Source organism: Oncorhynchus kisutch, linkage group LG11 (genome assembly GCF_002021735.2).
Source record: "Oncorhynchus kisutch isolate 150728-3 linkage group LG11, Okis_V2, whole genome shotgun sequence".
Lineage (NCBI taxonomy): Eukaryota > Metazoa > Chordata > Actinopteri > Salmoniformes > Salmonidae > Oncorhynchus > Oncorhynchus kisutch.
Window position 1 is genome coordinate 73,120,295 of NC_034184.2, and position 14,501 is coordinate 73,134,795.

At 40.9% G+C, this 14,501-nt stretch overlaps 2 protein-coding genes across 16 annotated transcripts in view; both read left to right on the forward strand.

Moving 5' to 3' along the window:
* Nucleotides 1–2,935, forward strand: part of LOC109899286 (LIM zinc-binding domain-containing Nebulette) — a 111,590-nt gene extending 108,655 nt beyond the window's left edge. For all 13 annotated transcript variants that reach the window (XM_020494374.2, XM_031836281.1, XM_031836284.1 and 10 more), the window contains 2 exons: nucleotides 587–708; nucleotides 956–2,935. In XM_020494374.2, the coding sequence (XP_020349963.1) occupies nucleotides 587–708; nucleotides 956–1,132 (299 nt within the window). In that variant the 3' untranslated portion in view covers nucleotides 1,133–2,935. The remainder of the gene's footprint in view (nucleotides 1–586; nucleotides 709–955) is intronic.
* Nucleotides 2,936–7,385: 4,450 nt separating this feature from the next.
* On the forward strand, nucleotides 7,386–14,174 carry ssr1 (signal sequence receptor, alpha). Of its 3 annotated transcripts, none has more exons than XM_031836295.1 (9): nucleotides 7,408–7,588; nucleotides 8,388–8,521; nucleotides 8,630–8,720; nucleotides 9,065–9,327; nucleotides 9,635–9,711; nucleotides 10,867–10,945; nucleotides 11,647–11,740; nucleotides 12,281–12,382; nucleotides 12,730–13,633. In XM_031836295.1, the coding sequence occupies exons 1-8, from the start codon at nucleotides 7,519–7,521 to the stop codon at nucleotides 12,331–12,333; spliced, it is 861 nt and encodes a 286-aa protein (XP_031692155.1). In that variant the 5' UTR covers nucleotides 7,408–7,518; the 3' UTR covers nucleotides 12,334–12,382; nucleotides 12,730–13,633. The 3 variants fall into 3 exon arrangements, with proteins under 3 accessions (XP_020349953.1, XP_031692155.1, XP_020349952.1); XM_020494363.2 differs by having other exon boundaries at nucleotides 7,409–7,588; nucleotides 12,281–12,295; nucleotides 12,730–14,174; XM_020494364.2 differs by lacking the exon at nucleotides 12,281–12,382 and having other exon boundaries at nucleotides 7,386–7,588; nucleotides 12,730–14,174.
* Nucleotides 14,175–14,501: the final 327 nt, after the last annotated feature.

Genomic DNA, 14,501 nt, shown 5'->3' on the forward strand with positions numbered 1-14,501 from the left:
CTCATACAGATGCTAGGACTTGTGAGTCAACACACCAATAACAAGCACGTGCGTACACACGTACACACACACACATACACACATACACACACATATGGTGGAAGGAGTAGACATCATTCATTCACCCATTGACTATCAGTGTGACTCCTGATTCCCCTCTTACCTAACTCCTCTCCCAGCACGTGTCTGACCAACAGAATGCCTCCCTCGCCCTTCTCTATACATCCTGACCAACAGCCCATTGACATGAGGTACACAGGAGTCCCTAATCCAATGTTTGGAAGCCTCCGAGGGTTTTGACGATGGTTGTGATGTTTAACTGTTTTAATTCTAACTCACAGTTCTCTTCCCTGCCCACAGACGTACTTAACAGTCAGTAACTATTTGATTGATTTCCAGGTCAACTGGGGATGGCATGGTTCCATTTAGATTTCTTTGTGATGTTCTAACAATCACCTAGTATGCGCAGTGCGACTCAAAGGAGATGGTATTCCTGCTCAAAAAAACTGTTTTGAGCAATAAATGAAAGGTCTCAAAATGTTGTTATCAATGTCTATGTGTCTTCCTGTCTGTCTTTGACGACAAGCTCCTGTGCTACCTGGGGCGTACCATCAGAGTGCTCAGCAGCAGCAGCATGGGTATGGCTACATGCACCAGACCAGCATGTCCTCTGTGAGGTCTGTGCAGTCCCCCCCATCTGTCACCATGGTGAGTTCCAATGCAAGCAGTCTATTATTGTCGTTTTTTGGAATTCCTACGGGATCTTATTTGTATGCCATTGGTCAATTCAATTAGGAAATTATCCAAAATATGTCAGTCAAATATTTGTTGACGAAAATAAACAAAAAAATATTAACACAGTCAACTACTTGTGTGCCGTGATATTTATGTTGTACTATTAATGTTGTAGACACAAACCCACATGATTAACATTGTTCCCACTCCTCCCGTTCAGAGAGTGTACCGGGCGCTGTACGACTACTCAGCGCAGGACCACGACGAGGTGTCCTTCCGCGACGGTGACGTCATCGTCAACGCTCAGCCCATCGACGAGGGCTGGATGTACGGCACCGTGCAGAGGACCGGCAAATCAGGCATGCTCCCCGCCAACTACGTGGAGTGCTTCAACTAAGGGATTCATCTCAATAGTCTTCAAGTGGTTTTCTTTCCTCTCCCCTTGTCTCCTCTCCTCCATCTGCAGTGATTGAATAGGGGTGGAAGGGATAAGGTGGATTGGATGCCTACTGGGAAATTGACTTTCACCAGTCCAGTTCTTTTCATGTCAGTACAGATGAAGAAGAGGAGATGAGGAAAGGAGGCTACTCTAGATTATTGAGATGCACCCAAGGGCTAGCCTTACCATGGTGTAGGCAGAGTCCATTCCGCAAGTGTCTGTTTTAAGCTTGGTCCTGGAGAGCTGCATCAGTAAGATACATCAATTGAATGAGTTGTTCAATTTACCTTGTCTAGACTACAGGCACCAACTATCATAGCCACACTATCCGCTGAAAATTATGTTTAAAGTAATCATGTAGTACGTTATGCTTTTGGTTTCATTTAAGGCATTGGTGGCTTGCCCCACGTGATCAGAGTTCATGAAAATTGTTTATATAATTCAATCAGAGAATTGCAACCCTCAAATAGACAACATTAGCAGACAAAAAGACATATTCAATGGAATGCAGTTGAAAACATGTTTCACACAATAGAAAGCACATTTGAATTTGTTAGGCAGTGCAGTGTCTTTTCGTTTCACACAGGTAACAGTGTTGTGTTGACTTCATGATTCCAAAAGTGCAGTTTTGCAGCACAACAACAATAATGTTTTTGACTTGTCCTGGAAAAGTGCTTTGCGGGTTTGCTTGAATAGAGCCCAACATAGTCCTCCAGGACCAGAATGGGGCTCTTATACTCCTTTGTATTTCATTTCTATTATTATGTTTCACTTTTAGACATCCACACTAACTGAGTTTTATGTACAAAGGAGGGAAGGGGAGAAGGAGTTGAGGAGAAATCTATGTTTCAATAAAATCCTGACAGTGATTGCCAGAAAGTTAGCTGTTTAGCTTTTGTTATCTCATTAACACTTCGCTTCGTACTGTTTCTGTCTGAGGACATAAGGGCTTGGTTTAAACCAGCTCCACAAGTAAATATAGTTGATACAATCTATAGTCAACAAGTCACACAATCTCACCTCTTTCTGTGAGTTTAGTGGGTTATTTACATGTCATGTACCAGTTAAGCCTCACACAGGCTTTGATTAGATTATGTCCACATAACTTAGAGCTAACTGGCAACATGGTTGTCATATTTCGCTATGTACACAGTCTCAAGTAACACCCAATAACGGTGTATGAAGTTGGATTGCAATCTTGACATTTCTGAACTATTGTGAACAGTATTGTGATGTATAAGCTTCTATAAAGTATACAATGATCCTATTTTACTCTTCAGGATTGCAGACACTAATGACAGTGCATGTATTGGTGCATGTTATAAATGGTTTATACTGTAATATCTTGAGGGGTGCAAAGATTATTGAATACTAGGCCTACTGTGGCCATTCAATGACATAGTTTCTGGATACATGGTAGCTGGGGATCTCTTTAACATGTTATTGTAGATGACATGTTATCATGGAATGTGGTAGCTAATAAACAGAAATGGCTAAGTTATAAAATTTTAATATTTATTGGCCTTGAGAAAATAATGGGACAGCAAGAAACATCATAGATTTTTTTTTGTCCAGTGGTTCATTGCTTCGAGTAGTTCCATTTTGAAATGTCTCTGTAAAAGAAATTGTTTTACTCAGTTTATACACCATCACAGAGTTTTAGTGAGATGCCACTTTTTCCTGAGTTAACCATTTGTTTAATTTTTTTGTCATTAACTGCAGTGTCACGTGTTAAAAATAAAAACGCTTTGTCAACAATGATTTTGTATTTGGCTAATTCAAACTTTTTTAATTTTAATTTGTTACAAAGGATTATACCTTATACACGTTTAAAGTCAAAGAACAATTATAACATTTTCCAAATGAATGTCTTGATTGTGTATGTCTTCACAGCCCAGAGTTGGAAGCACCTTTGGCAGCCATTAGTTGTGAATCATTTTGAATAAGATTCTATGAACTTTGCACAACTCTGAGCGCAACATACACTAAGTGTACAAACATTAGCAACATGACATAGACTGACCAGGTGAATCCAGGTGAAAGCTATGATTCCTTATTGATGTCACATGTTAAATCTATTGTAGATTAAGTGGAGGAGAAAGAAGGATTTTTAAGTTAAGTTTTTAAGATTTTTAAGTTTTTAAGCCTTGAGACATGAATAGTGTATGTATGTGTGCTATTCAGAGCATGATTGGGCAAGACAAAAGATTTAAGTGCATTTGAACGAGGTATGGTAGTAGGTGATAGACACACCGGTTTGAGTGTGTCAAGAACTGCGACGCTGCTGGAATTTTCATGCTCAACAGCTTGGCGTATGTACCAAGAAAAGTACACCACTCAAAAGACATCTAACTTGACACAATTGTGGGAAGAATTTGAGTCAACATGGGCCAGCATCCCTGTGAAATGCTTTCGACACCTTGTAGAGTCCTTGCCTCGATAAACTGAGGCAGTTCTGAGGGCAAAAGGGGGTGAAATGCAATATTAGGAAGGTGTTCCTAATGTTTTGTACAGTCAGTGTATATCCATTGTTTTTGTCAAAACTGCTCAAGCTCAGTAAATTTGGTTGAGAATCAAAGATGAAAGGGATCTTCCAACTTTGTTTCTGATTTTCAAGCTAATTTAAGTCAGGACTGAAAAGTCATTCAAGTGTATTTGTGCCACTGAAAAATAAAACTATCCCACCCACTGCGCACAGACATCAATTCCAAATCAATTCCAAATCAAACTTTGTCACATGCACCGAATACAACAGGTGTAGACCTTACTGTGAAATGCTTACTTACAAGCCCTTAACCAACAGTGCAGTTCAAGAAGAGTTAAGAAAACATTTACCTGAATAATAAAAAGTAAAAAACAATAAAAACGAGGCTCTCTATACTGAATCAGTGTGCAGGGATACAGGGTAGTTGAGGTCATTTGTACATGTAGGTAGGGGTGAAGTGACTATGCATAGATAACAAACAGTGAGTAGCAGCAGTGTATAAAACAAATGTAGGGTTTCTGGGCTTTCCTCTGACACCGCCTATTATATAGGTCCTGGATGGCATGAAGCTTGGCCCCAGTGATGTACTGGGCCACACGCACTACCTTCTGTAGCGCCTTGTGGTCAGATGCCGAGCAGTTGCCATACCGGGCGGTGATTCAACCGGTCAGGATGCTCTCGATGGTGCAGCTGTAGAACTTTTTGAGGATCTGGGGACCTATGCCAAATCTTTTCCTTCTCCTGAGGGGGAAAAGGTTTTATCCTGCCCTCTTCACGACTGTCTTGGTGTATTTGGACCATGATATTTCGTTGGTGATGTGAACACCAAGGAATTTGAAACTCTCGACCCACTTCACTACAGCCCCCGTCGATGTTAATGGGGGCTTGTTCGGCCCGCCTTTTCCTGTAGTCCATGATCAGCTCCTTTGTCTTGCTCACATTGAGGGAGAAGTTGTTGTCCTGTCACCACACTGCCAGTTCTCCTCCCTATAGGCTGTTGTCGGTGATCAGGCCTACCACTGTTGTGACATCAGCAAACTTAATAATGGTGTTGGAGTCATGTTTGGCCACGCAGTCGTGGGTAAATAGGGAGTACAGGGGGGGACTAAGTACACACCCCTGACGGACCCCAGTGTTGAGGATCAGCGTGGCAGACGTGTTGCCTACCCTTACCACCTGGGGGCGGCCAGTAAGGAAGTCCAGGATCCAGTTACAGAGGGAGGTATTTAGTCCCAGGGTCCTCAGCTTCGTGATGAGATTTGTGTGCACTATGGTGTTGAACATTGAGCTGTAGTCAATGAATAGCATTCTCACGTAGGTGTTCCTTTTGTCCAGGTGGGAAAGGACAGTGTGGAGTGTGATTGAGATTGCGTCATCTGTGGATCTGGGGTGGTATGCGGGGCGGTATGCGAATTGGAGTGGGTCTAGGGTATCCGGGAGGATGCTGTTGATGTGAGCCATGACCAGCCTTTCAAAGCACTTCATGGCTACCAACGTGAGTGCTACGGGGTGGTAATCATTTAGGCAGGTTACCTTCGCTTCCTTGGGCACAGGGACTATGGTGGTCTGCTTGAAACTTGTAGGTATTACAGACTCAGGCTTGTAATTATTCCACAAAATAGCTTTATGTGGGGAAGAATTGTGCAGGAAACATATTTTCTAGGCCATTAAAGCTTGTTGGTGAAACCTCGCCAATTTAGTGGGTAATCTTTCAGGACATTTCAGTAAAAATTGAAGACCTCCCAACGTATTAAACACATTGTTTGGAATGAAATACCAAATAAATTGATTTAGTATTGACTAAACATCTTTTCAACCAATTGATCTTGAAAGTGTTATTCATGTCAACAAAATCCAACACTTACAGACCTCCTTCAGATCTTTTATTAGAAAGGACTGACTTATTTAGTTTGTGTGACTTATTTTTCCAGATGAAGTCAAGGTAGAGGGATTTACAAATAAAGATAATGAGGGGTACACAAAGCGAGACAGTCCCTCTGCCTTGGACAGAAGCACTCTCCCAAATATAGAAAGATCCCTTTGTAGCCAATGATGAAATATATTCTTGGTTTTCTTAATTTTCGGAGAGAAATTCCTATGTTGTCTGACTAAGTGTTTTTTTGACAGATGTATTTCTAAATATTCAACACAGTCTTTTACAGGAATATTTTCTATTTCTTTGTCATCAGAGACATAAGATTTCACATTTAGAAACATTCAGTTTTAGTCCTGAGGCAATAGAAAATGCAGTGATCGTATTAAGTGCATGGGCGACCTGGTCTTTGTCTCTTAAAAAAAGAGTAATATCATCAGCCAGTTGGGAAATTTGTATTTCTTTGTTAGAAATGGTTAAGCCATGCAGATTTGCATTATTTAGAATATCTAGAGATAGAAGTTCCACAACCAAAATGAATAAAATGGTGAAATTGGGCATCCCTGTCGTGCACTTCTGTTGATACTAAATCTTTTGGATGTATTAAGATTTCGTAACACAGAACTATTTATATCTTTGTAAAACATGCAAATTACTTTGATAAAATGTTCACCGAAACCAAAAAGTTTAAGAGACAGAAAGAGAAATTAATGTTCAATTGTGTCAAAGGCTTTACAGAAGTCCAAAAATAAGACAACCGCATCAATTGCATCTGAATAATGTTGAAGGTCCTAGACTAAACAAATGTTAGAGCTTATGTGGCAGCCCTTCATAAATCCTGTTTGAGTCTCATTTATAATATCTATTCCTTTCTTTAATCTATTCCTTTCTTTAATATTTTGGCATAAACCAGAGCAATCAATTTGTAATCAATATTTAATCAAGTAATTGGTCTACAATTGTCAATGACAGAAGGGTCTTTATTAGGTTTCTGAATCAGTGAAATAAGGACCTGTTTCATAGTGGAGATCATTTCACCCTTTTCAATGTAATCATGAAACATATTAAAAATAGGGTATTCTAGTATCCCCCAAAACTGTCTATAGAATTCAACTGACATGCCATCAGGGCCAGGTGATTTCCCATTTGTCATTGAATTCAGAGCCTCTCTAATTTCTTCAATAGACACAGGTGAATCGCAAACTGAGTGGAAATCATCCTCAATTACAGGGACATAATGTGTCTTTCACAACCATCTTCCAAATGTAGCTTTCACAACCATCTTCCTGAAATTGTGAGTTGTAAAGGTTTTCATAAAAGGAATTGACAAATGTTGATATTGTAATGGGATCTTTGCATAACACATCATTCATTTTGAGTACAGTTATAGATTTTCTTTTGTAGTTTCTCTTTCAAGTGAAAAAAAATAATGAGTGTTTCTTTCCCCCTCTTCAATCCATTTTGCTCTTGATCTTTGCCAGGTCTGTGTAAAGCTGTTCTAATTCTAGTAAAGATTTAAATACACTCCTCTTCTTGAGATAGATTATATTTTCTTTAGAAAACGGTCAAGCTTTCTCATCAACTATTTTTTCTCTAAGGTTCTTTAGGTGCATCAGCTCTTTGGCACATTTAATGACTACTCAAATCCCATCTACTTCCATGACCCAAGTCTTTTCTTGCAAAAATATCTTTCTCATGTTTCCAATGAGAATAGGATCTTTAAGAACTGTGTTGTTTAATATGCAATATCATCGAGTACCTTTTGATTTTTTTTTTGCAGCTTGTAAATTCATGGAAATAAAATGATGACCAGCCGGGATTCTTATCTCCTCCTTTTCTAATGTCTCTGACGGAACATGTATATTTTGAATCTGGCACGCTACCCGGATGTGGACAAGCGCATTTCAATTTAGCAGTCGGAAGGAGCTGTAAGATTTAGTGAAGCAATATTTCACCGGGAAGGAGGCGTACGGATTTCGCTTCAAAATGGTACAATTTCTACCTAAAGTGCTTTTGCTGGTATTACTAGCTTTCCCGGCAACGATTATCATGAAAGGTGAGTACCGAATTGAATTTAGGTTAACTAGATGAAGAGAAACCGCATTGGCCATCAGTCACAGTTAGCTACAGTAGCTAGTTAAGTTAGCTTTGGAAGGCCACTCCATGCTCTTGTGCAAATGGTATTTTCTGCTAGTAGGACATTGTAGCTACTTCCATTGTCAATTAGTAGTTTTATTGATTTTGATACTGGCTACACGTTTTTTTTTAGTAACTATTCCTTGCAAATATTATTTAATAGTGAGTCTTGCTTATACTTAACGGTGTGCTACCTAACTAGACTGACGTGTCCTTCCTTACCAGCCTACTTGCCTTCTAGAACCGTAATTAAGACTCGATTTACCTTTAGGTTGAGTTTTTGGCTGATTTGGCTTCCAGGGCCATTTTGCCTATAAACAGATCATGTATGTTCTTTGGACAATAAGGAGTAACGTTAGGCTCCTTTACGTCCATTATTGGGCTAGGAGAAGCAGCCTCAGAACTTTGCCACAGAAGCCCTCTATTGTTGGCAAAGCCTGGCAATCATATCAGTGTTTTGCTTGTGTGTCTTAGAAGCTTGCGATATGAAACAGGAGAAAAAAAATGTAATTACGTTTGTTAGGCCTAAGGCCTGTAACTGTAATTAATCAAATATTTGTTCAAACTCAGTTTTAATCCCTTGATACAATATTAACTATGTAACTAAGCGCCCTGGTGTGGAAATAATAACATATTTTATTTTGACACAAGTTTGTTTTACAAAAAAAATAATGATTTGGTGAGATTTTAATCAATGTACTTCCTTACAATCAATCCAGGGCCATTGGTGGCAGCCCAGGATGCTACTGAGGATGAGGAGGCAGCTGATGAAGATGCTGTGGATGATGTTGATGTGAACACAGAGGATGAGGATGATGAGGCCGAAGTTGAAGATGATGAAAACACAGAATTGGTAAGAGATTGGGCTACTTTTAGCCGCCTTCCTAGTTTTTTTAACATGGGCCCTATCAGTCCTTGCTTATTTCATCAAAAAAAATAGTGTCTAATTTTTATATTTTAGACGGAAGAAAAAGAAGAGGAGGAAGCCGTAGGAGGAGAAGTGAATGCCTCCCCCAATGCTGACACCACCATCCTCTTTGTCAAGGGAGACGGTAGGTGTACGGGCACAGATTGGGTCTCGTCTCAACATATCTATCTGCATGTTGAATTTGCACTTCATTTTTGTCATTATGATTGTTTTGAACTGTTTTTTTTCACTTTAATGCTAAGACAGACTTGTATTTGGAGATGGATTTACTTAGCAACAGTGCTTAGTCTATAATATGTTGTTTCAACCTCCATATGAGTGCATTTATTGCAAAGAACAAGTATGTGCTAAATTACTTGAATGAAAAGGAATTCTTAATATTCTGACAAGTTTGTGTATGCTTCAAATTCCCCATCACGCCACCACTCATAGTCTTTTGTTGCTCTTCCTCCTGGCGTTTGCCTCCAGACTTCCCAGCCAACGACATTGTGAAGTTCCTGATGGGCTTCACCAACAAGGGAAGTGACAACTTTGTGGTGGAGTCCCTGGACGCATCCTTTCGCTACCCACAGGACTTCCAGTTCTACATCCAGAACTTCACAGCCCTGCAGCTGGGCATAGTGGTGCCAGCTGGGCGCCAGGCCACCTTCGAGTACTCCTTCATCCCAGCTGAGCCCATGGGCGGGCGCCCCTTCGGCCTGGTCATCAACCTCAACTACAAAGACAGCAACGTGAGTGGGCCTCAGCTTAGTCAGCCATTTTTTGTCTTTTTCACAAATGATTGCATGTCAAGAATGGTCATGGGTTTGGTTCCTCAGTTTCCTTATCTATATTTCATTAGGCAATTGTTTTTATCTTAGGAAATTAGTTTAACTCATGGTGTGTGGTTGAAGTCTGCCCACTATTTGCATGCGAGGTTAAACTTTCAGATTAACCCGAAGAAGATAAAGGGGGGGTCGTAGTTCACCAACTGGAGGTGATATCTGATCCTCTCGCTCTCTCTCATACCTCTCTCTCATACTCCTCTCTCTCTTTCAGGGTAACACATTCCAGGATGCTGTGTTCAACCAGACAGTGACCATCACCGAGAGAGAGGATGGACTGGATGGAGAGACGTGAGGCCATATGAACTAGCCCTGTGTTGGAAGACATTCAGAAGTGTTAAATGAAACCATTCTATTTGGAATGGCTGTCATACCAGGGCGGTGTGTTGGTGCAGCGTGTCCTCTAGTGACTCCCAAACCCGCATGCGGGAGCGTAATCATCGCCTGAAACTAATTAGCATAACGCAACGGACATAAATATCCCCCAAAAATATTCCTATTCATGAAAATTACAAATAAAATATTTTGTTAATCTCCCTGTCATCTCAGATTTTCAAAATATGCTTTACAGCCAACGCTAGACAAGCATTTGTAAGTTTATCGATAGCCTAGCATAGCATTATGCCTTGCTAGCAGCAGGCAACAGGAATCAAATTAAATTGTTTACCTTTGATAAACTTCGGCTGTTTTCACTCACGAGACTCCCAGGTAGATAGCCAAAGTTCATTTTTTTCCCCAAAATATTATTTTTGTAGGCGAAACAGACCCGTTTGTTCTTCATGTTTGGCTGAGAAATCACCCGGAAATTGCGGTCACCACAACGGCGAAAAATATTCCATATTAGCTCCATAATATCAACAGAAACATGGCAAACGTTGTTTAGAATCCATCCTCAAGGTGTTTTTCTAATATCTATTCGATAATATATCTGTCCGGACAATTCGTTTTTCAGTAGGACCGATTGGAGTAATGGCTACCTCTGTATTTTATGCGAGAATCTCTCTCGGAGCCACCATGTGACCACTTACGCAATATGGCCGCCTACGGCTATTCTTCAACAGAAAAGCGTAAAACTACGTCGCAATGCTGTAGACACCTTGGGGAATAAGTAGAAAGCGTAAACTCGTTGATGGTACATTTGCAGCCAAATAGGGAGTCATTGGAACGCAGCACTTTCAAAACCTGGGGCACTTCCGGATTTGATTTTTCTCAGGCTTTCGCCTGCAACATCAGTTCTGTTATACTCACAGACAATATCTTTACAGTTTTGGAAACGTTAAGAGTGTTTTCTATCGAAAGCTGTCAATTATATGCATATTCTAGCTTCTTTTCCTGACAAAATATCCCGGTTTAAAACAGGAGAAAAAAAAAACTCCAAAAATGAAAATACTGCCCCCTAGCACCAAGAGGTTTTAATTAACTCTTCTCTCTCTTCTGCATCCTCAGGATCTTCATGTATGTGTTCCTGTCTGGTCTGGGCCTGCTAGTGGTGGTAGGCCTTCATCAGCTGCTGGAGTCCAGAAAGGTAAAGCTACAATGCCCACGCCACTGGATGGAAAGACGATGAATTAAGCATATCATTCCTTTGTTTGTGTTATTTCCTTGATAATGATACGAATACCGAAAGAGAGAGAGAGATGTACTTCTGCTGAGGCAATGCTCCATGACAAGATTTGCATAGAATATTCAGCACTAAGTGTCATCTAATGCAGAGATGACAGTAGATAGCAGTCCAGAGAGAAATTAATTAGGAGATGCCTGTTCATATTCAATGGTGGGATTCTCTCAGTTCAGGTGGTTGTTATTTAATGAGTTGATGTTCTTTCAGGGTGAGCACAATGTGTGCCAGAAAAGGATTTGAGATAATACACCAGTTTTCTGATGAACATTGAGGTAGACAGGGAAAGAGGGAGACTCTAAGTGCCAATTAACGACTTTTGGCGAGTTCAGTTTCAGCTATTTAGTGCTCCACTACTACTACTGGGTCAAATTAAGAAAAAAAGACTGTTGAAAAGGTTATGGGGGTGGTGGATAGTTTTGAGGATTATGTTTCAATGTTGAATGGAGGAAGTTTGTCTCTAACCCACGCTAGAGCATTTCAGAAGACTGAGGGGAAAATGCTGAAAAGGGGTTTATGGTATACAAGATTGTTTTAGGGTTTGGTTTCTGTAGAAGTCTAGTGGAAGTCAGTTTAGTAACTTCCTTTTGTGTGTGTGTCCCGTGCAGAGGAGGAGGCCAGCTGCTAAGGTGGAGATGGGCACGTCCAGCCACAACGACGTGGACATGAGCTGGATTCCCCAGGAGACCCTTAATCAGATCAGTAAGTCCTCACTACACCACTCAACATTATGCTACCTAGTGGCCACGGGGGAGTTAGCTGTTTATGCTAGCCATTAGTCACAGGATGTTTATGCTAGCCGTTAACCAAAGAACACTATGCTAGCTAGTAGCCACGGGGAAGCTAGCTGTTTATGCTAGCCATTAGCTCCAGGGGTGCCAGCACCTTCAACAGCTCTGCCTAAGTTACTAATAGTGTAAAGTTAAATATATGGGTCTAACTTAGATTGGCCTGCTTGAGTACAAGTTCAAAATCTATTTTAAGTGACAGTGTCTCATGAAATGTGTGTGTTTAAGAGGACAGAAGTAACACGCATCCTAGCTGCTATGCCCCCTCCTTGCTATGTTTCTCTCTATAGCTTTATAGTGTTTCATAGATGCCTGTTCATCTCAGGGTGTATTTAGCTAAAGGCGCTTCTTGAGTTTTCTGTGTTTGTCTGGTGTTTTCAAAACTAGCTGTTCTCTCTCTGCATGGGATCATTCACACTTTTCTCTCTCCCTCTCTTTTTCCTTGCGTCTTCAGTGCAGAGTCGGCGAGGTGAGGCTTCCATTTCTCTCAGGAGCGAGCAGTTGTAGAGTAGTGGTTGAGCGAAATTCTTACGTTTCCTCTGAATCATCAGTGAATGTAATTATTAGTGCTTCTGAATATGCAATCTCAATCATTGGTTCATGTTAGCCTTGGGTGTAATAGCTATGGTCACTGACTTCAAATCCCTAGCTCCTACCCTGAGATACTCCTCATAGGTCTGAAAGGATCAGTTGGATATAAGCAATAGGGTAATAACAACGAGGTCTGTGGAGCTTCAACCATATTGCTTAAATTCATCCAATCCTTAAAGAGCTACAGGGTGCGGCTAGTTGTTGATTTTAGACTTGGCCTATGAAAAAAGTATTTGTTGATCTGCTTATCTGATCCAAAGAGTGACGTTTAAAACCATTTCCAAACATTTCCTAAAACTCTCCTCTCCCTAGACAAGGCCTCCCCCAAACGGTCTCCCCGCAAGAGGACACAAAAGCGCACGGCTGGTTCGGACGAGTGACCAGGCCCCTGCCCAGTTCTGTCACTCGCGCTTGGCACCTGACACAGCCATACCTCCCCTTGCTAGCCGTGGAAAGGCAACAGTCTTCTCTCACCACGGAACCAAGTGCCGTCCTCTTCACAAGAGACTGGTTTCTACCACTAAACTAGACAAAACATCACAAAAAACGGTCCCATTTGTTAATTGTTCTGTCAAAAGAAGCGTTATCACAGAGGTGTTGTGATGAAGAAACATTTTATGCAGTTTGAGTGTGCTTTTGCGAAGATGCATGTCTTGAAGCATAGGGAGGATGGGGATGGTGGACCGAAGTGGTTGGTTTTAGAGCTGGGTAGATGATAGTGGGAGATGATACAGTTCTGGGTTTTGGTTCTAGGTTTCTGTTTTGTTGCGACTGCCTTGTCATAATTTTTCACCTGTGAATATCTTTTGAGGCAGAATAGTGATTGTTAATTTTGGTGTCCTGGAAAACTCATAACACGCCCCTTTTTACTTTATGTTTTGCACCGTTTAATATCTGCACATTTGGGTTTCTGTCACATTGTTGTCCTCTGCATGGTGGCACAGAGGAGGCCTGGCTTCAAGTCTTGTTATTGGTAGTGCACTGCAACGTTCAACCATCTTTGATGATTCTGTGAACATAATGAGGATATGGTGGACTGTCAAAGTTTTCCCTCAATGTGCCTTTTTTATTTTTACATTTGCATTCTTCATATTCCCAAAATCGATTTACATCAAGTACAAGTATGAATTCAGGATTAGATTTTTTTTACTTTTGTAAGACTGCAATCTGAATAAAGGTCCAGCACTGGTGTACAGTATCTACTGGGGAATACAGATGAGTGAACTGCAAAGATCATTTATTCCTGGCTAATGGGTTTTTATACTGCATTTCTTGACTTGTCTGGGATTACTACTTGTGCATTTTAGAAGCACAGTACATTTACTACTGTATCATAGCCTGTTCATAGTAACTTATGAGAGGGACTCTGGACTAACTGTTAGGCACTGACACAGTTAGGCAATTAAATGGTCTCTGGACTAACTGTTAGGCACTGACACAGTTAGGCAATTAAATGGTCTCTGGACTAACTGTTAGGCACTGACACAGTTAGGCAATTAAATGGTCTCTGGACTGTCAAATGTATGTAAACAAAACATTTTTGCAAATAAATCGCACCCCTCCCCCTCTTTCACTGAGCTTTTTAATGACCATTTGAGAATGGATGGATCCCAAGTAGATTTCTTTCTCTGTGATATTGTTGCAAACTTGAATGATTATTTGTTTTTTCTCTGCCGAGTATGTAAGTGAAGTGTTCATTTTGGAGACTGGTACATCTTGATGTAGAAAACAGAAAAATTAAAGTGGAGATGAGAATATGCTATGTCGGTTTTTATTTACTACAGTGTGAACTAATACATATGTTATGTCTTGCTCCCGGACAAATTAACTTCTTTGCTCGCTTTGAGGACAATACGATGCCACCGACACGGCCCACTACCAAAGACTGGGCTCTCCTTCTCCATGGCCGATGTGAGTAAAACATTTAAACGTGTTAACCCTTGCAAGGCTGCCGGCCCAGACGGCATCCCTATACTCGTCCTCAGAGCATGCGCAGACCAGCTGGCTGGTGTGTTTACGTACATATTCAATCTCTCCCTATCCCAGTCTGCTGTCCCCACATGCTTCAAGATGGCCGCCATTGT